Here is a 23683-nt window from a genome sequence, read left to right as displayed (position 1 = left end):
TTATACAGTCTTAAATATCTTTTTTTATTTAAAGTTTTTTCAAGCAGAATCTTTTTTCTCTAGATTTTATTTCTTTGCAATACGTAAAAACATTTTTAGACAAAAGTATGGTGCAATAAAAAAAAAAAAAAAATAGCCCTCTAAAAGGAAAAGTACAAATGTTTGATCTAAAACATTTTGTTTAATGCAATGAGCAGAAAAGATTGTTAGAAATAAAAAATCTAAATGTAGCAATATGAAGTTGTAATCCCCATTTACTCCTCTAGATGGCAGAAATGTTACCAGAAAAACAGGCTGCAAGAAGGGCATCATTGTGATGAACATTAGAACATGGGGGGCACTCTGTAGAGTTAAAAATATTGTATTTCTGGCAACTTTGGGGTTAATACCTGCAATGTTCACATTCCGGATATGAATTTCTTCCATAAGATTTTCAGACGACATCATCTTGTGTAATATTAGTAATCAACTTTTTTTATAAGGCGGCTATATACATATTACACATCCCTGTGCATTAAATGGGGGTGGCAAATGACAGACAGACACAAAGAATGACACAGGAGGAGGAGAGGACCCTGCCCAGAACAGCTTACAATCTAAGAGCTGGGGAAGAAGCACACAATGTGGAAGGCGGGGGATTTGTAATGGTAGGTAGTAGTGAGACAGAAGATATGAAAATGAGTTTGAAAAGATGGGTTTTAAAGGCTCTTTTAAGTGTAAGAGTAAGAAAAAGAAACTAAGAAAACACCTAATAAGATGGGGAAGAGTTACACAGAGTCGGAGCCGCCTTACAGATATCTTGGAGTAGTGTATGTCAGGAAGTTTTGAAAGAGGAATTCATTGGAGGAGCAGATGGCTAGGGGTGTATTTTTGTATCAGGTCAGAAAGGTTGGTGGGAAAAGCACAATGGTGGTGGGGAGTCTCCCACTGTTTGCAGAGAATACCAGCGTTAGCGTCCAGCTGTTGTCTGTTATACAAACTTACCATCATCTCTCCATGCTAGTGGAAGTTCTCCGACACACTCCTCCCTATTAAAAATACAGGGAAAAAAAAGTCAATTTCTACCATAAAAGTACCACACTAAACAGAGTATTGTATATAGGAAATGTATTTTCTTTCGTGGTAAAAAGAGTGGTGGAATGCTAAAACCTGTTGTGTGTGTCTTTATCAAGTGATGTGGATTTAAATATTTTGAGTAGTCACATAATAGGAAGAAAAGAAAAACCCTTAAAGGGGAACACTTGTTTTGGCGACCACAGTCTATAAAATGTTTCTCTAATTTTCAAGAGTTCTCCTCCTTTCTGGTGTCTAAAGGACACTGGGTAATCTCTTTAATGGGACTCAAATGGTAAGAAACACATCATTTGGCTTTTAAAGAGTTATTTTTGTTCTTCCATTCTATCATTCCTAATAACCAACTGTTGTAATACTATAAAGATACAACGACAATGTGTTTTATTTGGTATGACAGGTTTCCCTGATGTTAGAATCTCAAGTCACTGACATGGTCACCTAGAGGTCAGCGAACATATCCTGAACTAAAGCCTTAGTGTCCCCCATGGAGTAGATGAGAGTCTTTACATGAAATAGACAAAAAGGAACAATAAGGATGTGAGGGTACTTCATACACAAAACTAAAATAGCCAAATCAATTTATACTCAAGTAGATTCAATTCATCATCTCACACACCCATGAATACAACCACAGATTCCCAAAACTTACAAGTAGAAGTACTACTTGCCATCATGCACCCAGAGGAACCTTTAGATGGTTTAAAGACACATCTAGATACATGTCCCATATTATACTTATACTCTATGATCTTACATTTGTATACTGCAGATTCAATTAGAATATTTTGTCAACTGATAGCACAACGTTTGAGGGCAGAGATGTAAGAACTGAGGCGCACACACAAACAGCAATCTAAATAATTTTAGGATACCAGGATATAGGCATGCATAAAAAAAGAAAGCAAATCAAACTAAATACATAAAAAGACAGACTTAGAAAATGTGTAAGCCAGCATTCAACAGTTGGACTTTCCCCATAGAAGACTCCACACAAACTTATTTTTTTTTCTTTGGTCAGTAATGATCACCACAAATGTAGTTCGCTAATATTTTGACGTGATATTTTCCAAGCATGTTACACAATAGTACCATCTTCATCAGTGGTTTGAAACAAAAAAAAAAAAAGTCCTTAAGTTCCTTTCCCAAACATGCAATATAGCGCTCATAAACCCAATAATATTAGATACAATAATCTTTACTTTATCAAGAGTCAGCAGCTTTGCCCTCGATTCTCAAAACTCCCTCTGGCCCCCAATTTGCAGAGAGTAGCGACACATGAATGCAGAGGAAGGACAGAAATGTTGGATGTTCAAGCTTGGATTCTTCTCAATACTTTACAAATTAAAAAAAATGACAACCAATAGGGGAGAAATTGGATTTCTGAGGACTGGGGTTTTGTTAAATATATACCACTGAGTAGTTTATAAGCGGAATAGAATATTTGGTAGCTCTAAACCCTGGCAGTGGAAATTATAGCTGGAAGTGCTCCTACACTTACTGCAGGGTGTACATAATATCCTATCAATGGGGAAGACATCCATATTGTTAGAAAGTACTACATGTTATTTAGGTAAGGGCAGAATATTACTTTAACCGGGTTGCCAAAAAAGCATAAGTCTATTACTAATCCAGAAAGCTTTAATGCCCTGAGTTGTAGAATGGTCATGAAAATGAAAGACATGGATCTATATCAGTGGTCCTAAAACCTTTTGCTTGGCATTATTATTATTATTATTATTATTAATAAACAGGATTTATATAGGGCCAACATATTATACTGCGCTAATTATCCCGCCATTCAGCACCGTTCCCATCACCAACCTCAATTACCACCACTATTTGGTAGGCTACCTATTGATCCAGGTCATCGTTTATCCATTAATAGTACTATTGAACCAGACTTCCATTCAACTAAAATGTCAACATTACAAGAACAAGCCGAGTTGATTGTGACTAGCTACCGCTAGATACTTCCTACAGACACATGGCGTATAATTGCTTCTACCAGTTTCAACAACAAGCACATTTCCCACCAATAACAGCAGCGACGGGTCATTATTTTTACCACTGATGGCAGTGCATTATTACTTTTATAGACACCAACTATGGAGCACTGATCAAAGTACTCTATACAAACACTGGACTTAGTCTGACCATCATAAAGTCTACAGGACATTAAAAGGGCTCCTACCCTATACTGTAACCTGCTTTAAAAACAAAATCAATAAAATACTGCATGCCAAAAGTATTACACCAGCCAAGTCTTTTCTACCTCCCCTTTAAAGCAATCATTGAACTCATTTACTAAAAAAGGCGGTGAGGTGGTAAGAGTCAAATTCAGCTTCAAGGAAAATGTATGCCACTTGTTCATTATAAATTGCTGCAGTGGGCAGATTGTTAGGTCTAAACTCAATGCATTATGCAAGACAAAAAGAAAAGGATTTTTGGGCTACATGAACATCCCATTTAGTTGATTGCCAAACCAAAGTGTGCCGATTTGTATTCTCCAAAGAAGTTTCATCCTAGGTCTTAGTGGACTTTATTTCAATGATAAAAAAACTTGTGTTTAAGTCAGAATGAAATTAGTTTGTCTTAAACTCTTCCTGAAAAATAGTGGGGCACTTACCGTTCCTTGGCACTCCTGTTCTGTATAGCTGCAGTATGCTACTCATCTTGCTCTGCTAAAAGGCAATATAAAAGCCTCTTCATATTCTCTATGGTTATTCAACCTCTTCTGCCGTGTTACCACTATTTATCTCTCCCCTCCCATTGTGTGCTACTTTCCCCCCACCACTTAGATTGCAATCTCTTTAGGACAGGGTCCCTGCCTCCTCCTGTATCACTGTATCTGTCATTTGCAACTTCCATTTAATGTACAGCGCTGCGTAATATGTTGGCGCTATATAAATCCTGTTTATTATTAATAGGATGTGCTCTGACATGAGGAAGCAAAGCTCTGCTCTTCTACCAACATGTCTGCCTCCACACAGAAGCAAAATGTGGAACAATGTATGCTAATTCAATAGGGAAAATAATAACATAATGCTTACAGGCAATAAGCCGTTACAGCACAGGTCCTCTTTACATGACTTTCTGGCAGACAAACGTAATACACTGGCATGTCAGTAGAAAATCTGGGATTCCACAAGTTTGAGGGTAAGAAAAATATAGTAGTAGCACTGAAATACATATGAAGTTTTATCTATGGATCCTTTATAAAAAAAAAAACAAAAAACAAATGGAGGGCTTCTAAATAATACAAATATCTTCAAATGGTTTTGTTTTACTTTTACCTGCCTAGATGTACCAATCTGATATGCTAGTTTCAAACAGATCAGGTACAAGACACACTTGAAATCTTCCTCCTTGCAAAGATGTCTGAGGTTCTAGTGTAATGCTGTACTTGATGAGAGTCCGCTACAAGGGAGCCTTGAGTTCTTTCTGTGTACATTACTGTAAATCCCATAGTTGAGAATTTCAATAGCTTGGAATAAGGAACCACTTTACTCAGATGTGTGCTCATCTATTGCAAACAAATTGAACTAAAACCTGTAAACAGATCAGTGTAGCCTTTTTTTTTGCTGCCTAGCATTAGGGTGGAATGGGAAATCAGACAAAGCAAGTTAACGACTTCTTAAGAGGTTGATGCCCACAGGATAATTAATGCAAGTTTTATCTAATCACTTGAACACCAATATTCCACAAGAGCACCCAGCTCTATCCAGTTCCTGTAGGCATTACCAAATTGATTTGTTCAGGCTTTGGACTGCACTTTGAAAGTGACAACATTCCTTTCCATTAAAAGGAAAGGCAAAAATCCATTGAGAAACACAACTGTTAAATGGCAAGAGATCACAGTCAGAGTTTGGGAAGTTTAGTGTGCTCATCAGAATTCACCAACACCTGCAATATATAAAGGTGGACCTGGGCCCATGAAGATACAACGTTCACTGTCCATTTCAGATTCAATAAAGCTGGTAATGTAAAAGATGTGATAACCTCATTTTTGGGTAGTATGCTCCAATCAAATTTGTTTATCTTTTGTTAACTTTAATACAATAGTATGGGTTGAATACATAGTAAGGATTGTTTTCCTGTTTTCTACTTTTTTTGTTTGATATCATGTCCCTTTTTTCTTTGTTTATTAAAATCTTTTTAAAAATATACATAAAAAAAATAAAATAAAAGGTGGACCAATATTTTTTGAAAGGCTCTGTTGCAAATAAGAAAAGGCTGTTGACAGATTCCTGCACATACCTGCAGCCTAGTCCACCTGGCCTTTATGGCAGGCCATCAACTACCAACCGGAATGTATAGAACAAAGGAAAATTTTGCTGGTACCAGGAATTCCAAAAAGCTCAGACTGATCACAATCACCTTGCATTCAGGGTGCGCAAACATCTCTAAATTGATTCACGTTTGAAATTGTTTGCAGCCTTTTTGCTGGCAAGTAACATTATTTTTAGGTGGTTTCCATTCTTAAAGGCATATGTTTAGCTTTGGCAAGTCAGTAATAAAACATATCTGTATGTTTTGTGGTTATCCAAGCAAGTGATTTAAGTAATTCCTCTGCATGGTTCAGGTGCCCCATCTGAATGTTCTCATAACATGAACATACTTTTCATAATGTTATACTGCAGCTGCCCATTTTAAACGTGTCCCAAAGTAGAGAAAAAAAAATCCAACCAACAATGCAACCCCACCCCCCTCCCCAAAGCACCCATCATGCATGGAGGTGCACTATAGGTGAATTTGTGTGTCAGTGTGGGGCATGGTGGTGTGAACAAGCCCTTAATAAAGTGAAATGTCTCTAACCTAGATAGCAAGGAATTAAAATACAATTGCTAACCTTTACTCACAACTAAGAAACATTGATTACATTACATCAATGTCAACATATCCCAAATGTGTGAGTCCTCAAAATTTCACTCTTTTTTGTAAATGTGCTAAGAGATGACTGGCACACTACAGAATTCAGTAAGTACCACCACAGATTTCACAGAGCCACTGCAAATGCTTTCGACTATAAAAGATCAGGGTTCCCCCCAGGCCCTTTTAGCTGAGTGCACCACCCGGCACTTTTCAGCACCCACCCGGCTGTTTTTGGGTGGTTACTAAAGAGTTTGGTCACAATACATGGGCTGACACCCAGCTACAATTTCTTCCCACCCGGCTTAAAAAAATTTCTGGGTTGAGCACTGCAGATGTCTGACAAGAAGCAAAATGCTACATACCAAATGGTGATGGCTCATAAACAAAGCTTTAATTGTATAAAACACCGGAGATTGAGAAGTTACATTACTTTGCAGGATTATTGGTTCTTTCTACACTTCATGTTACTTTAGAGTTACCACCAAATTAACTCAGCAATTCCCATTTTTTGCGTATCCATATCTGAAATATGTGTTTAATAATGAATGATTCATTCAATATTTATTAGTGGTCCCACACTGTTTTCATATATATTGCGGTCTTCATGCTTACCTTTTTTGAAGTTCTCTGGTTGCATGACACCGATCCAAGGAAGACCTGCTCATTTCCAGGTTGAACAGATCTTACTAAGCATGCATAACTGAAGTGCTTATGCCAGCAACGGTATACTACCAATGACGGGTGATGTGCCTTCTGGACATTGTGCCATAACACCCTAAATTCATAAAGTCTAAAGTCATTGTAGTCATTTGGGGTAAATGACGCTAGGAGAAATAGGGTATCCCTCATTTTGTGAAAGCTGGGGCATAGACTATGTGTACAATTTGGGATGGGAGATAAAGTCCCTTAGGGACTACTTTTTTTTGTTTTGTTTCCTTTTATTAAAGATGACGTCAGCAGCACAGTTGGATGAAGCAATCTCCTACTTCTACTGGACAAAACAATTAAAGTTGTAGTAGAACTATTGATATAAACCGTATATGATGTTATTTTACTACATAGGGTAGCAGGTATTTTTCCTGCTTTTTTTCCCCAGAAACCTGGTTTATATTTGAGTATAGTATATACTGCTCTTGTAAGCCTAATGAATTGTAGCTCACATTACACATAGTGCACAGGCACTGTATGGTTTCCAATTATTTCCACTAAACGTGCTGGCAGCTTAATCAGTTTCTACTTTAGGTGTCCCTAGTAGGTGTCTAGTCTGTTCTGGCCTTAAAGCACAGGTTTCTAGGTGTGTGGTTTGAGATATAGCTATGTATGAACTGCATCATACACACTGTTGTATTGACAAATGTATTCTGCTATAACAATCTCTAATTTTGGTACATTCATCATACTGTAATCACTACTGCTGGCAGGGTGTAGTATAGGTTTTCTGCAGAGATTAGCAATATTTGTGTTTATCAAGTTTCTTCCCATTGGTAACATTTTCTTCCCTATAATACATTTCCTAGTTAGAACTAGTCTGCCCACATTCTAGCACTTTCAAACAACTCAGCAAAATTGGACTGTTAAGGTAATATAGCTATATATTTTACATGCATTTTATAAGTATCTCCAAATAAAAAGCACTCAACTCTGGGTACTAACCCATTAAACAACACTCCTTCCTAATCCTAATATTTGTTAATTAACACAGCCTGAACATTTTATCCCTTACTACTACCTACAACAGACCTTGCATTTAAAATCAATAAACCTCTGATCTAAATTACTGCATGAAAAGGGTTAGAATATATTCTTCATCACTTCCTAGCTTCCACAACTCTTCTGGAAAAATCATGGAAATGATGATTATTAATATTAATACAGGATTTATATAGCGCCAATATATTATGCAGCACTGTACATTAAATAGGATGCTAAATGCCTTAAGATGCTTCTGCACCATCCTCACCTGTACACACCATGGGTAAAAGCAGGGAGTAAGGAAAAGGATGGCATATGCCAAGCTGGCTCTGGCAATCTCCAAACAGCTTGCTTGATGGTTACTTTCATTGTGTTTTAACAATGTTACCCGATATCAGGCAAAACACCTAATTAGCAACCACCATGAAAAACGTGCAGAGGCAAAGTTACCCAATGATTTTGAATGTATTGTAAAAAGCACTTTGCAATAGATCACTAACTTTTGCTGATACAATTGTCTATATTAAATTGTTTGTTTAGCTTTAGTTTCTGAATTACTAAACAGGTTGGTTACTTCCCACACTAAATTTGATTAGGTTCAACTTTGAATTTTTGCATTATTCAGTTTAAGCTGCAAATTTTTATTTATCTTTGCAACCTTGTTAAACGAGTATCAATTTTCAGCTTGACAGCAAATGTTCAGTGTTAGCCTTAGAAAAGAAAATATGAAATGTTTACATACTGAACTCAAGTGAGAATAAAATTCATGCAGTTAGCTATTAAATAAAAGCAACTGGTTCACCTTACCAAAAATTTAGGGGACTAGAAAAGATTTGGTTTATATTTTGGTAAAATGTATCCTGATCATTTTCCTAAAAGCCACAAGTGCTAAGTTATATACTATACTATGGGTGGTATAGAAAACATTCAGTTTACCTAGAACAGAGTCCTCAACCTGGGTTTTGTGGAACCCTGGGGGTCCTCCAGATGTTGCTAGGAGTTTCTTGAGCAATTTGTGCCTCTCAGGTGAGAACACCAAACTAATGTACTGGGAGTTGTGAATAAAGTAATTATAGCAGGGGTGTTCCAAGACCTGAGACTTATTTTCAAGACCCCACCCCCGATAAAAAATAAAAAAACAAACTACGAGAAACACTGATCTACAATTGTACCTTGTGTCATTACTGGCAAATTACATTTTCTAGTCAAACGTCCTGTAGACAAAAATTTGCAAAATACCATTCAATAGTGTCTGGCAAATCAGCAGCTGTTGTTCCAGTTTTCAAGCAGATCAGCAGCTGTTCTGTGCAGCAAACAGCAATCCAAGCAGCCATGCCCTAAGGTGCAAATCTCCATGGCTTCTGAGTAGACACCATCAGTTTCCATCATGTTCACCAGCTTCTTAAAACAGTCTGGCATTTCCAGAGAAATCTCAGTTTACAATATTTAACTCCACAGCCATACAATGCCACAGGAGAATGTGTACCTGTATACATTCCAACTTGAGCACTTATAAACTGTGAAAATATGCTGTTCATACTTATGTTGCAAACGGATTTACAGCCTATGAATGTTAATGGCAATGGTTGATTTCTTTAATAGATGGACCATTTTTTCACAACCTAAATCTGACATTGAAATGTGCATACATACATTACCACATAAAAACATGACATGTCCCACAAGAAGTATAATAGCATGCTTCAAGATACCTTCTAATGCTCTCCTCAATCATAATGGCTTCATTTGAAGAGCAGCTTGACATCACAACCAAATCAGTAGAAATTGCAATCAAGTTCCATTCAAGTTCAAATATATATGAACATTTTTTCACGTCTGCTAAAAAACCCTTTCATCTTCAATAAATTATTTTATACACAAAGCAAACATTGAAGGGAGAAGGCAGAAACGTTCAATTGTTTTAGTAGGCTTTCAATGAAAATACCTTTAGGTCTGTCAATGTCCTTTTAAAGAAATCTCAAGGTTTTTTTTTTTACTAATGTTCCACTTAAGAATATTTATATGCAACTGTAAACATTAAAACCATCCCAATATACCTTAAACTGGTAGTACCAATAACAACCTCTTTCATTTGAATACTGTTTATGTCAGGCACGTCTAGGCTTCTAGGAAAGAAATAAATTGTGTAAGGATTAAATTGAATTAATACATAAAGATACCAAAGGCCACACCTTTCTCTTTACAAAAAAAGTTAGCGTCAGGGAAGAGTTCAGCTTTGTAGCAACTTTCAGTTAAATGCTTGAGACTGCTTAATGTGTTGAAATAGCTTGGCCTCCAACACTAGAAGTATTCTTGATGATGTCTGATATAAAGTGACCTTGCCTCTAAAGGGTCCAAATTAAAGTAAAGAATGCCTGTTAAGAGAATCTATATTACCTTTCTTGAGGCCTTCGTTCTGTAACTCTGGTGTGTTGCAGATCTTTATTTTATGAGATGTTCTGTCAGAAAGGTACACGTACAATCATGAGAAAAAGTACATTCCATGGAAAATGTGCAAAGTTTATCCAAACCTGGTAAACTTTAAACTTTCATTTAAAAATCAGCTATTCGAGGTCTGGTGTTCACTTTGCTATTGATGTGTATTGCGTCATCATGCCAAAATCCAGAGGGCTCTGAAAGGCCCTCAAATAAAAAGATAATTATTAAAAGGGCCTGGCGAAGGATGTAAAAAGGTCTAATTAAAATAAATCATTCAATGTAAGAATAAAATATTTAAAAGCAGATGTAGATTTCATACAACTTCCAATTTATTCAAGACTGGCCAACCCAAGAAATGTAGCCCAATGCTGACACTTTGATGCTAAAGTCTCCAAAAAGCCAAAATTTGAATTTTCGCCACTGTGCAGTTGGCAAGGTTTGCAATGGTTGGAGTCAAATAACATGCATCTACAAGAAATAAACTGCACTGATTTAACTGGCACTGGAGATATGACAAGAGAAAGTATTTGCAATCACACACTAAAGAAGGACTAGTTTGCCATTGAACATATGGGCAAAGGGTCAGGCCTTCTGGAATAATATGTTGGTACCAAACATTATTGTTATGGCAAAAGGGCAGCATGTCAGGATGTTTTACCTAACTTTATCGCCTTATATGTCTATGTTTTCAAATATGTAGAACAATTTCCATGGAGTGTGCAAACTTTCACACAACTGTATATCCTCTCTATTTACACGTGGCCTTTACATCAGACCCAATACTGACAGAGTTGCAATAAGCCAACATGAAGCAAACATTTGGTTGGCAAGACAAACGTACTTCAACATGAAAAATCCAGAATACTAAGGCTCTACCACCAAGAAAGGCAGAGATGACGTAAAAGGTTATATTTTCCATGTGCACAATACTTTACTTTTAAAAAGTGCATCAAACATAGGCATGTGTTCCATAAAACATTCTTCTTACATAAACAGAAAACTTTATTTTTCAAAGTCCTCACACAAGACATCAGAGAAAGGTACTCTTCTGGTGGGCTGCATGTAATGGCTTCGATATAGACAAACATTCTGTGTTGTATTTATCAGCATGTGAATAACCACACTCCGATTTAAAATAGAAAAAGCATTGCAATATCTTTTTAAAGTGTTGAAAACTCTGGATTGTCAATCTGCAACGGTTATAAACAACAGCTGAATTTGCAGTTAATAGCTTGTATATCATCCTGGAAGGCAATGTGAAAAAGCTGAAGATTACCATAAGCATGATCCAAGCCTGAACAATGGCTTTGAGGCCTCAAAATGCAAAGCCCAACAAAGCCCAGATGAAGCCTAAAAAAAAAAAAAAAAAAAAAAAAAAAAAAAAAAAAAAAAAAAAAAAAAAAAACACACACAAACCAATATTTTACCTTTATCTGCTTGCTAAGCAGTATTACACTCCATGTCAACATCAAGGACAAAATACACATTTTAATTCATGCTTTTAAATGCAAACAATCCACAATATCTTGTTTTTTTTCTTTATTACCTTAACATTTAAGACAATTCTTTAGGAAAATACATTTTCATAAAAGTGTGAAAATGTTTTAACCAAAACAAGCTGAACTATTACAATTGCAAATATGACATTAAAGAAAAAAAAAAAAGTAAAATAATTCCATCTGTTTCAAATACACACATACTTTGGTAAGGCTTACATTTTGTACAAGCTTTCGTCTGAAACCACAATTATAAGCTGCTTTAAAACAGAATTACAAAGCTAAGGAACACAAATTAAAATAAGTATACATGCATTACAAAATGCTTTGTAAAAAAAAAAAAAAAAATTTAGGTAAACACCATCATTTACAATTCTCCTCATATGAAAAAAAAATTCTCTCGAATCATCAAAATGGAGCACGGCAGTGCTTTTACAAACTATACAAACGTAGTGTATTTTTTAGGCTATTTCCACAATACTACACCTAATGTCCGATATTCCTAGATACCTGGGACAAAGAGCCCAAATCACATTACACAAAGTATAAAATTTCAAGTTGCACATTGACATTGGCATATACTTTATTAACAGAACATATAATCTTTAACAGGTATGTACAGTCCGCATTCAGATGCCAAACTTGGGGTAGCACATCTATTGTGGATTGTTGAAAGCATTGCAAAAACAGGCACAAAGCGGGAGGGGAATCCTGCAAAGCAACCACCTTTTCATTCAGCATTTTTCAATACTTTCAGTATTGAACGAAAAAACAAAAAACATATTCAGTTTCTGCATTGCCATCTTCCTAAAGTAAGATTGCATTAAACTTTTTTTTTTTTTGTTTTTTTTTGTTGTTTTTTTTACAAACCAAGGAAATGAAAGCTTTGCCACCGGCTCACAGATTTTCATTAACCAGTGGTACCAATCTACATAGCAAAATTAAGAAAACTATTTACATGCATGCAAACTGTTAATTTTGGCAAGGATCAGTTAAAAAGTCAACTGAGGACCCAACTGTAAAGCATTAAATCGTAAATCTTGCTATAGAAAAAGTAATTATATTCGACATCTCTACGACCACTGCATACCCAAGTACCAGTTGGTTACAAGCTACCAGTATAATAAAAGGAAACATTATGGTTGCCACAGCTGACTTGAAAATTTTTGTAGGGAAGTCATACTAAAATGCGCTAGGGATCAGCATGAAACCTCACTTTCCTCTTTTATTGGAGGATTGTTCTCAATTGTATTTCCAGAAACTGCTGAATACGTATTAACTTTCCAAATTCAAAAGCATTGCAAACATATGTATTCACAAATTCTTTCAAGAGCTGTTGGCAAAAAAGAGCTATACAACGTAGAAATTCTCATCAATTAATTTTTTGCAAACTTCAACAGGGAATATTGAAATAAAAAAGGAAAACAAAGCAAACTCTGTACAAATTTGAATAATACACCAAATTTAGTAGCTTCATTTGGGGGTAAAAGAGAACACAATATGATTTATTATTTTATGCCTTGCCAGAATAACACTGTCAAAATGGTGGGAAAAATACAGCATGTTAATCTCTTGCTTTCCATTTGACCAAAAGATGCCTAAGCAATTTGTTTAAGCATATAAACTATTTGCAGCAACAGTTGTTCAATACACATCAGTAACCTTGTAAAACAATAGGATGCAATCTCCCCCAGTAAACTAAAAGTATATTTGTCAGTCACAGTATAAACAACTTGCTTCCTCCCGATTTCAATATTCTAACCCAGAGCTAGCTTAACTTTCCTTGCTCCTATTGGCCGATCATTTAATTCCACCACAGCCGCCATTGCTTCATCACGGGATTCAAATGCCACCAAGGCTTCACCTGTTGGCATACCTTTCTCGCTATATTTTAAACACACAGAGCCAGGAATCAATTGATAGCCATAAAAGAAATCCAAAATTTCATCTACAGAAACTGTAAAAGGCATATTCTGAATTCTAATTACTGTTGGGCCTGGTTTTCCAGACGCAGTAGCAAAACCTGGAGGACCACCGATTTGAAGGTTTCCTGGTCCAAACCCTGGAGGAGCATTTAAAACCCCAGGACCACTTAAGTTTGGAGGTGCTGTGTTAAAGTTAGGAGGTGCATTTGCACTTGATTGACTACTTCCAAAAGGTGGGGGCCCATTTCCAAAACTAGAGGGAGGAACATTGAAATTACCTGCACCACTTCCAAATCCTGGGGGGTCAAGTGGTGAATTTGGGACATTAGAAGACCCTGGAGGTGGTGGCCTTGTATCTACGAAACCACTTCCCAGTCCAGGTGGTGGAACAGGTGGACCAAAGGCACTACTTGGTCCACTAAATTTGCTAGAGAAAGGAAAATTTTGACCATTGTTCTCTTTCAGGTTACTACCCATGAAACTAAATTCATCTCCACTGGATCTCAGTGCATCTGATACAGAATTGCTATAATGTTGCATTTTAAACGCCTTTCGTCCTTGAATAGGAGGATTGATTTCAATTTCTTTTCTCTCTTCGTTATTAATAATACGCACAAAAGCATCTCTACCATTGAGCTTCTTGCGATTCAAGCGCTCGGATTTACGAGCATCATCTTCACTCCTGAACTGAACAAGAGCTTGTCCTAAGCCTTGACCGTTGCCATCTGTCAGGACTTGTACACCATTTTCCTCAACTCCAATTCCTTCTAAATGAAAGAACTGAAATATATCTTTTCTACCAATGTTATAAGGTAGATTTGAAAGATGTGCCCACAACCTGGGCAAATGCTTATCCAAACCCATATCAAGAGACATATCTTTATGGTCAATGTAATTGTAACTCTGCATTTTTTTCCGAATCGTTTCTATCTTTTCTACCATTTGGCTCTTATTGATTGGGTGAACTTGAATAAACCGACTGCCCATATATTGCTTATGCTTGTTTAGGGCAATTTTATAATCTGCCTCGTTTCTAAATTCCAGGAAACCTTCACCGGTTGCTTTTCCATTGGGTCCGTAAGCTATGTAAATACTATCTTCAACAATGTCCAAATTTTTAAAGAAATCAATGACATGCTTGTTTTCTGCTTCATAAGGGAGTCCTTTCAGGAAAACACAAAAACCGTGCTCATGGGGGGATCTCGACCTTGGACGCTGCTGAGTGCTGGGAGATTTAGATCTGCTATGCGACTGTTGCATAATATGGGAGGGTCCATGGGGACCTGCACTTGATTTGACAACATTCCCACCAGACATCACCCACTGTCTCTCAGATGCTGGGGTGACTTCAATAAAGCGCTGTCCCATCAACATTCTATTCCGTTTCAAAGCTTCAAATGTGTCATGGGGTGTTAGCAGTTTCACTAGCGCACTACCAGTGAAGCGGCCCAGGTTATCTTTTATTATTAGGACCCCATCTATACGTAAACCATGAAAGAACTCTTTTATATCTGCTTCTGACACTGGAACAGGCAAGTCATGAAGTGAAACATATGGATCATCATGATTCAAAGGAGGAGGATGTTTGACTGAATTCTGAGAACTCAAAGGCATTGGATTGACAGGACCAAGAAATAGTGCATTAATATTATTGCCAATTTGTGAACCTGAGCCATTCATTCCTGAAGGCAAGGGTCCCACTCCTACTGGTGGTGGGTTCAAAGGTGGAATTCCAGACATTGGAGGAAGTGCATTCATGGGTGGGACTGGTGGGACAGGTGGTATTGGAGGGACAGGTGGCACTGGAGGTAATGCAGATACAGGAGGGGGTACCGGTATAGGAGGTATAGACGGCATTGGTGGCAGTGTAGGTATTGTTGGCATTGGAGGAATAGGAGGTGGTGGTACAGCAGGCAGCTGAGGAGTCACACTAGGCATAGAAGTAGAAAATGATGGATTACAAAAGGCTGCACCCAAATTTGGTGGAGCGTTTCCAATATTGGCAGTAGAAAATGTTGTTACATTCTTAGTGCTATCATGGACAGTGGTAGCTGTAGAAACTGTGCTTGTGGAAGGGCTGCTAAAATTAGGTACAGTTGTTGGCAAACTGACCCGGTTCATTACAGAGCTACTGCTCATTGCTGGATTTGGTGGAGGTCCAGGGCGGTTAGAACTTGCAGGCGGAACATCAACATTTGCAGTTTCAAAACGCCTACGACTAAGTTCTATCATGTTCTGCATTTCAGTCTTACTGCTCAACAATAATGAAACTTTTGACCCTTTGATCGTGCCACCTGTGCGCATCATGCCAAGTCGTGCATCTTCATCAGTGGCAAATACGATGAAAGCCTCACCCTGTTCACCCCCTACAATATGTACTCCACCATCAGGAATGGTTAATCCAGAGAAGAAGTGACGAATGTCCATGGTCCCAGCCACTATAGGCAGACCTTGCAAACGGATGACCACAGCCATGTTGCACTGCAATAACAAACACCTGCAGATAAAAAAAGGCAATGTCCACATCAGACTCAAGATCTGTAGAGTTACACCTTCAGGCTAAAAGTTGTGCATTGCAGTTAAAAAAATATGTGCAGAAACATGTTAAACATAAATTTCACTCCAACAGCTACATTTAAAGATATTGGACAAAAACCCACAGACAACCATTAAAGCACTAAAACATTTTAGGGGTAACATTTGGAGGGGAAAAAAAAAAACCCAAACGTAGAATCAAAGGTTATGTTTTTCACTATAATATAGTAGAGGAGATCCATAATATGGATTTTTAATAAAATATTATTAGATTACTAAAGTCAGCATGTACTTCAGCTATATAATTTAATTTAAAAAAGTGGCGTTACAATACTACTATTCAATTCCTAATCAACCTTATTATTCAGTAAATTAAATAAGCCATGTTAAATTTGTATTTGTTTCAAAAAGCCTCTCTATGTGCCCCTCTATGGGAGATTTTTTCCCAGGTCCGGTCCTGGTGACCGCTTTTGTTGAAATAAGAAACGAGGGGAAATGCAAATAAAGGGCTGAAACCACAAAAACTATTGAAGAAGCTCTTAAACCATCCTGCTTTCCACAACTGCTTTTAATATTGTAGATCTGTACAGGAGTGTTCACATTTCTTTTCCATTTCCTTTCCAGGAACATTGTAACTAATGGGGACAACAATAATAAAAATGACAGAAAACCTAAACTTTCTGCACTCACACATTTTTGCTGGATTTACACTAATAAAAAACAAAGCTCTAAAAATGTTTTTGTCTTTAAAGAAATAAATCTGAACACTAAGCTATAATTGAAATTCCTAGCAGGGTATTGCTTTAAACAGAAACAAACATTTTGAATGCATACGGACTACAAAAATTCCAATGGTCCTTTCACACCACTGGGCTGCAGAAAAGCACATTATGTGTGCTGGCTCACTGCAGTGCCATTTACTGTGTATTGCAGTGTTAGCAAGACCAGGGCAGGTCTTATTTTTGTGCCATAGTCATGTGTTATATGAGAAACAAGCCTGCATTTTTATCATCTTCAAATTTACTAAACTGTTTGGGGCAGGGCCACTTTGAGGACACATTATAGAGAAAAATGTTTAATAAGCAAAATAGCGTCTTGGCAAGCGTTTAAATGGTCAATCCCAGGCTGAAGTATGTGTAACAAATGTATATTGATGAAAAAGCATGTGTAGGTAACAAAACCTAGCAGATTTCTTTGTAAATAATTATGCAGCATTTTTGCTTTTCAGAAAAAAAACCTAGAACAGGGAGGAGAATCCTGCACACATAATTGAGAACATTTACACGGCATTGTGTGTCATGGGGATGACCATTCTCTATCACATCTTGTGATATACGGCTTATTCTTGATCTCACTTAGGAAACAAATTACAGTGCAGCTTTAAAATTTGTCTGGCTCCATTGATTGTTTAATTGACTATTATTTATCCAATGCTATCTATTGCAATGTTTTTTGGGTACAACACACCTACCAAAAAGATGTAAAATAATTTCCTAAAGAATTTTGAGTCAATTTTTTTTAATAAACCTGCACTTTGCCAAATGCAAAACTTAATAAACGTTGCAGCACTCATGCACAAGTAAGACACTGCTGTTTCCAAGTGCTAGTCTAAAATTAGGTTATGTCAAGCCCAATGTTGTTCTTGCTGGATGGAACACTAAGCATGGAGATCCCCTTGCTTTTGCAGATCTGTGCTTTGGGCATTTTTGATATCGCTTGCTATTGTTATCTGTGGGCAGTTTTAACAAAAGAATAAAGCAATGATCATTTACAAAGATGCAATTCTCCATAGGAGCCATTGTTGCAGGCATAATCATTTTCTCGCCTTGCATTTTTTGAGCAGAGCTTACACAATTCAAGCCCTCTTAGGAGGGACAGAGTCAGCAGCATGCTGAGAAATTAGAAACAGGGAAACTTTTTTTTAAAATAACCAATTGTTCAAAATAAAAATATAAACTAAGTTTAATAATTTTTTACACTATATCCTGTTGCATTGAAAGAGTCTAAAAAGCCTGAAAATCTTATGTTGCAATTCAAACATCAGGAAAAACGTATTCTATTTGATCCAGAAGCTTACCTGCAATTAAATCGGATATTTCCTTAATCAGGCTGGGTGTCAGTCCTGTAGGCAACTAAAAAATCTTTATGGACTGCAAAAAAATGAATTAAGGCAAGCATGAAAATCAGCATATGACATTCTCAGATAAAGCATTCTGCATCCTCAAAAAGAAAAAAAAGGTTTATCAATTTACTCCTACATTTTTTTTCACAGCAAACAGGTGGCATTTCATGATAAATACCTTTGTGTAAGATTAAAACTACATAACCAAATGTAGATTATCAACAAGTCCAAATGAATCAGAAAACATAATCCCACCACATTCTAAAAGAGCATAACTTATATATACCTATTTCAGTTATATTTTTTGTATTATTGTGTGTAGCTAAATAACTCAAGCAGTAATGTTTGAGGGGGGGAAACAAGGGCATAAAAACTAAAACATGAAAATAGGTAACGCTAAGCCTGAATAAAATGGATTCAACCTTCAGAAACGTGCTTCTCTTCAAATGAATTGACAAGCTGCTTGAATGTCTTTACTATGTACTTTTTTAAATACAGATCAGAGTGCTTGAATGGTACATTAAATACAAATGTACACAAGGTGAGTAAAATACTAAAAAGATGATAACAAAGCTTGTCCTGAATATATTTTAAGCACCAATATCAAGCAAATAGTAATATAGACGTAGTTTTCCGAAAGGTTGGGAAATTCTGTATCCTACCCATATTTCTTATTTTCACTAATGAAAAGCAATGGTATTTTCTGCACCTAAGGGGAAATGAAGTTGCCAGAACCACTTACAAGACTGTCTAAAGTTATTTTTTAAATGAAAGCCATTAAAGCAAAACTTTGGATAAACATAAAAAGCCCATTAATTGATAAAACAAACCAGTTTTGCTGCAATTTCCAATGGGCAATACTGGCTCATGATACTTTCTGTCACTAGATGTACTCATTCTGATACCCAGCATTATTTTGTCCAGCTCAACCTGGACAAGTACTGGACTCATGAAGTGAATCTTACTCTTAATTCACCTTCTATCAGCAGTGATCATCACATATTGATTGATTCCTTGTGATGCTACTTCCTTTCACACTTCACACCTGCTATACAGAGACTGCAAGAGGCTGACAACAAGTCAAATGTAAGTACTTTCAATAGATTATTTTAAAAACAATTTATATATAGTTTTTATTAATGATTGCAGGTGTGCATTTAGATCTTCTATCAGCCTAGTGCTCAGCTTTCTACAATGTCTGTGACTTTATAACCACGTACAATAAAAGCCTCCACTTAAAAACCACAAAACAAACAGCTCAACATCAACACCATCAAATATTTAATTCTCTACTGAAAACACATCGAAGTAAAAAAAAAATATTCATTTCCTGTTAAAACTGCAAAAACTGCAAAATATGACGGCTACAAACTGCAGCTAGCTCAAGCAGAGTTACTGATAAATGAAACAAAGTAACACGGACGATTTTTGTGGTTCCAAATCAGCACTTGCTGTGCCAGTTTCACATATCTAAAGTTATAAAGCAACATATTGGGACATAAAACCTAAACAATTATGTAAAGTAGCTTTGTAGAAGTAGTTTCAAAGAGGAACTAGTCAACTATGCCATGAGAAAAAATATTCAAAACAATTCAATCATGCAAAATAAAAAATTGGTCTGTAAATGTTAATAGCATAACCCAAAAGACAGATTTTACAGAAAGCAATCCATGTGCAAGACAAACTTAACATGAAATCAGGATTACAAAAAAAGTAATAGCAATGTTTTATGCCCAGGTTTTTCATTGTCATATTTTGCCTTTATAACAGTTTCAAAGCCTTGTCAAGCAAAAAGCATGTCAACTTAAATTCCCTGATGTAATTGCAAAGTATTTTGAACGTCATATTGAATCTAAAATATACCAATATAATTAAAAATGATAACCAGATGTCAACCAGCAATTTGGTGAGTAAACTACAAGTCTCAATGTACCACTCAAGTTAGAACCCTTAGTAAATATAATGAACAAAACACAGACAGCAGTATAGAGAAGAATACGTCACCCAAACTGGCAAGAATTTACCAGGCCAGGCAATGATTTCTACCATGCAACTCTTCATGCAATTTCTACCACTGAAAACACCCCACCATAAGCCATCATCAGAATACCTGCACACACCACTCAGGGCTACAAAGTGCTTGTGAATTTCAATGTCTGTTATATATATAAAATAATGTATTACCATAGCCTCTGCAGTGCCAGATAAATCAGTTTAATTTAAAGTATAACCAGCAAAGCCAAACACACTTGCCAGGTAGCGATAGGCTTTCACGCTTTAAAAACACCAGTGCAGCAAATAATAAAATAGCAGTTATAGCCATAATAACTATGTCAGATTTTTTCTTTTACCATGGAGAGGACTTAATGTGAGTGCTTTGTCTGATAGCAATAAAAAAAAAAAAATATGTACCAGGCACAACAATCCATTTAGGAGCCAGTATATTCATTTTGCACTTGAAATATGTGCTTTTATTATATAGATATCCTATACATATCAAAATCTATTACTGATCAGCACTTCTTGTTCCCTTCTATAGAAGGCAAGGATACCTTCACAAGTGAATAATGGCTGGTTTGAGAGCAAGAATCAAGAGATTAGCAATGAGAAGAGAACAAATTATCACTAAATACAACCCACAAAGATTTCTAGCTTATAAAAAAAATTAATATGCACCCAAGAAGCGAAGAAGATACCCCAGCCTAATACAATTGTACTAGACTGTGTAACGGTATACCCATTATGAAAACGTTATAGCTTTGGCTAGGGTTTGTTGACATTGGCAACTCTAATGTGTCCGTACGGGCTTGGAAAACCTTAAAATATAATCTGAAATGCTGAATGCGGAGGCAAGGCTTCCTATTATGTTACCAAATAAAAACAATGAAGCGTGTATATAAAACGTCTGCTAAATCTACAGTTCCATTCATTCTATAGGCAAGTGTGTCTAATAAATGACCATCAATAAGTCTAGTTATCAAATCTGTATGTAATCTTCTCTTCTGAACTAGACCATTACCCATAATTGCCACACTGATATTTAATTGAAATACTGCCAACAAAATCCGTTCTATAAGTAGAAATTCAAAAGGAGAGAAGTTGAAGACACTTTGCTCCAGGTTCCGTAATCATTACATTTGAGCTTTTTTAGAATATATATATATATATACATACATACACACACACTGCACTTCCATACCCCACAATTGTACCCCCCAAAAAATAAACAGCATCCATCTGAAACTGAACAGAAAACAAAAAGCTGTTATTCTGCACATCTGAAGCTGGCAACAAGGAGCTTTTTGATGGACTGTTGAGGTAAAACTTGACAACAGTATCTCACTCAAATGTCAGATATATTATTAAATGCAGAACATTTAGGGGACCAGTCATGTTATGCAGCAACAAGTTACTAGTTAGTACAGCATAAACCCTCTTAGTGTTGACCATGAACCCCCCTGCAGTGGCTTAGAGGTTAGCACTCTTTCCTTTGCAGCGCTTGGTCCTAGGTTTAGATTTCAGGCAGGATACTAGGATCTCAGGCAGGGAGTTTGCAGGTTCTCCCGGGTTTCTTTTGGGTACACCAAAAACATGCAGTTAGGTTAATTAGCTTGCCCCAACAATTGACCCCAGACTGTATTAATGACTTATGATTATGGTAGGGATTAGATTGTGAAACCTTTTGAGAGACAGCTGATGAAACGACTACTGGCTGTGTAATATGTCAGCACTATATAAATACTGGATAATAATCCCAAACATTCCCAGCCTAATAAAAAGTACTAACAAGCTGGCTTTTGTATGACAGAAGTCAAAGAATCTGTCTTCTGCCAAATAGGTTTCCATCGCTGTCAATAAATCTATTACTGCACACCAGGCTGCTTTGTATGCACAGTGTTGGCAGGGGAAAACAAGTCCTGTGCACATCCAAGTGAATGGAATCATTCCAATCCAGCCAATGATCAATGCAAAGGTACAAAACAGAAAAAGACAGCGTGATGTTAATGGCAGAGACCACTGAAAAACTGAAGTGGATATCTTTGGTATACAAACTTGAAGGTATACTTTACATAAATATACACATACTCTAGATTTAGAGATTCCCAACCACTGTGCCACCATTAGCTATAACGTGAGAAATTACCCAACTTCTCCACTAGATAGCAGCAGATAGCTAAAGGACTTGGGCATGGGATATGATTGTTTGGTGGTTTGCTGAGGAATTTTTCGAATGTAAAATATCTGCAGTGACCGAAGAAAGATTGGTTTAATATCACTTATCCACCCTCAGCATATCTGCAAAGTCCTATACTCGCCTTTCTGCATTTTTGCCAGTTCCTCAGCATGCGATGCACATGGAGCCACATAGCTGCTGCAACCACTCAATGCCAGTCCCCATCATTCTGCATGCAAACGGAAAAATCCCATTCGTTCCTAATAAGAGGCAGTCTTTTTCCACATGAGAAGAAATAAGGGAACAGCAGGGAGTCTGTAGCTGCCATCCATGTGGGGATACTGGCAGGATATGGAAACAGCAGTATAAGAATATCAAGGGTGCTGGAACGAAGCAAATTTAACATTTCTGAACAAAAAAAACAAACACCATATACTATGAGTTAGTTAGGCAATAAAGGGACCCTGCCGCCATCACATCCTTCCCTGCCGCCATCACATCCTTCCCTGACAACACTGCAGGCAGCCAGGCCATGTGCCAGCAACAATGGCTGACACACAAAAAAAACAGGTTACAAAACAGATCTTCCAGTTTGCCTACAGCCACAATGTTCCCACCATGGACACAAATATTAAACACTCATAACAGGTTTTCTATGCAGCAAAAGTCAGTGTGAATGAAGGAGGAATTTGCAGGTGAATCTCTATGATTACACACAGGCTGTGGGAATCACAAGCTGGAGGTCACCATTCAGCATTTCTGGAACCATTCTGGCCAAATAGTTTGAAAAAAAAAAAAAAATGTCAAAAGACCGCCATGGAGGACACCGCCATCAATAGGGTCCCATGGGGGCTCCTTAATTTGCTTCATTAACACCCCCCCCCAAAAAAAAAACAAAAACTGCAGAATCTCCTTGCCGGCCTAGGAAGCCATCGCAATTGACCTAGGTGGCATCGCCATAGTGACAAGCATATGGTGAAACCCCTCATAGGCCTAGGTGGCATCGCCATAGTGACAAGCATATAGTGAATCCCCTCGCCAGCCTAGGTGGCATCACCATAGAGACAAGCAAATGGTGAATCACCTCACCAGCCTAGGCAGCATCGCCATAGTGACACACAAATGGTAAATCCCCTCGCCAGCCTAGGTATCCACTCCATAGGGACAAGCAAATGGTATCTAGACCATATTAATGGTGATGCCAGTGTGTTCACACAAGAATTGCTGAAGCAAGTTACACATCTATACATACACAAAACACACTGCCATTGGTAATCAGGATAAGCTGCCCTATTTAACAAAAAGATACCTACATGCACCTCAGACTATAGGCAGCCATGACACAGACATGGGC

At 37.1% G+C, this 23683-nt stretch overlaps 1 protein-coding gene across 2 annotated transcripts; it reads right to left on the bottom strand.

Moving 5' to 3' along the window:
* RBM12 (RNA binding motif protein 12) lies at window positions 1-23677 on the bottom strand. 2 transcript variants are annotated; one of them, XM_072403644.1, is made up of 3 exons: window positions 18111-23677; window positions 13777-15995; window positions 1-1028 (listed from the first exon to the last, which is right to left on the bottom strand). In XM_072403644.1, the coding sequence occupies exons 2-3, from the start codon at window positions 15971-15973 to the stop codon at window positions 1000-1002; spliced, it is 2226 nt and encodes a 741-aa protein (XP_072259745.1). In that variant the 5' UTR covers window positions 15974-15995; window positions 18111-23677; the 3' UTR covers window positions 1-999. The 2 variants fall into 2 exon arrangements, with proteins under 2 accessions (XP_072259745.1, XP_072259744.1); XM_072403643.1 differs by lacking the exon at window positions 1-1028 and having other exon boundaries at window positions 11604-15995; window positions 18111-23154.
* Between the last annotated feature and the right edge of the window lie 6 nt (window positions 23678-23683).

This window comes from Pyxicephalus adspersus, chromosome 3 (genome assembly GCF_032062135.1).
Source record: "Pyxicephalus adspersus chromosome 3, UCB_Pads_2.0, whole genome shotgun sequence".
Taxonomy (NCBI): Eukaryota; Metazoa; Chordata; class Amphibia; order Anura; family Pyxicephalidae; genus Pyxicephalus; species Pyxicephalus adspersus.
This window is presented reverse-complemented; position numbering and strand designations above follow the sequence as displayed.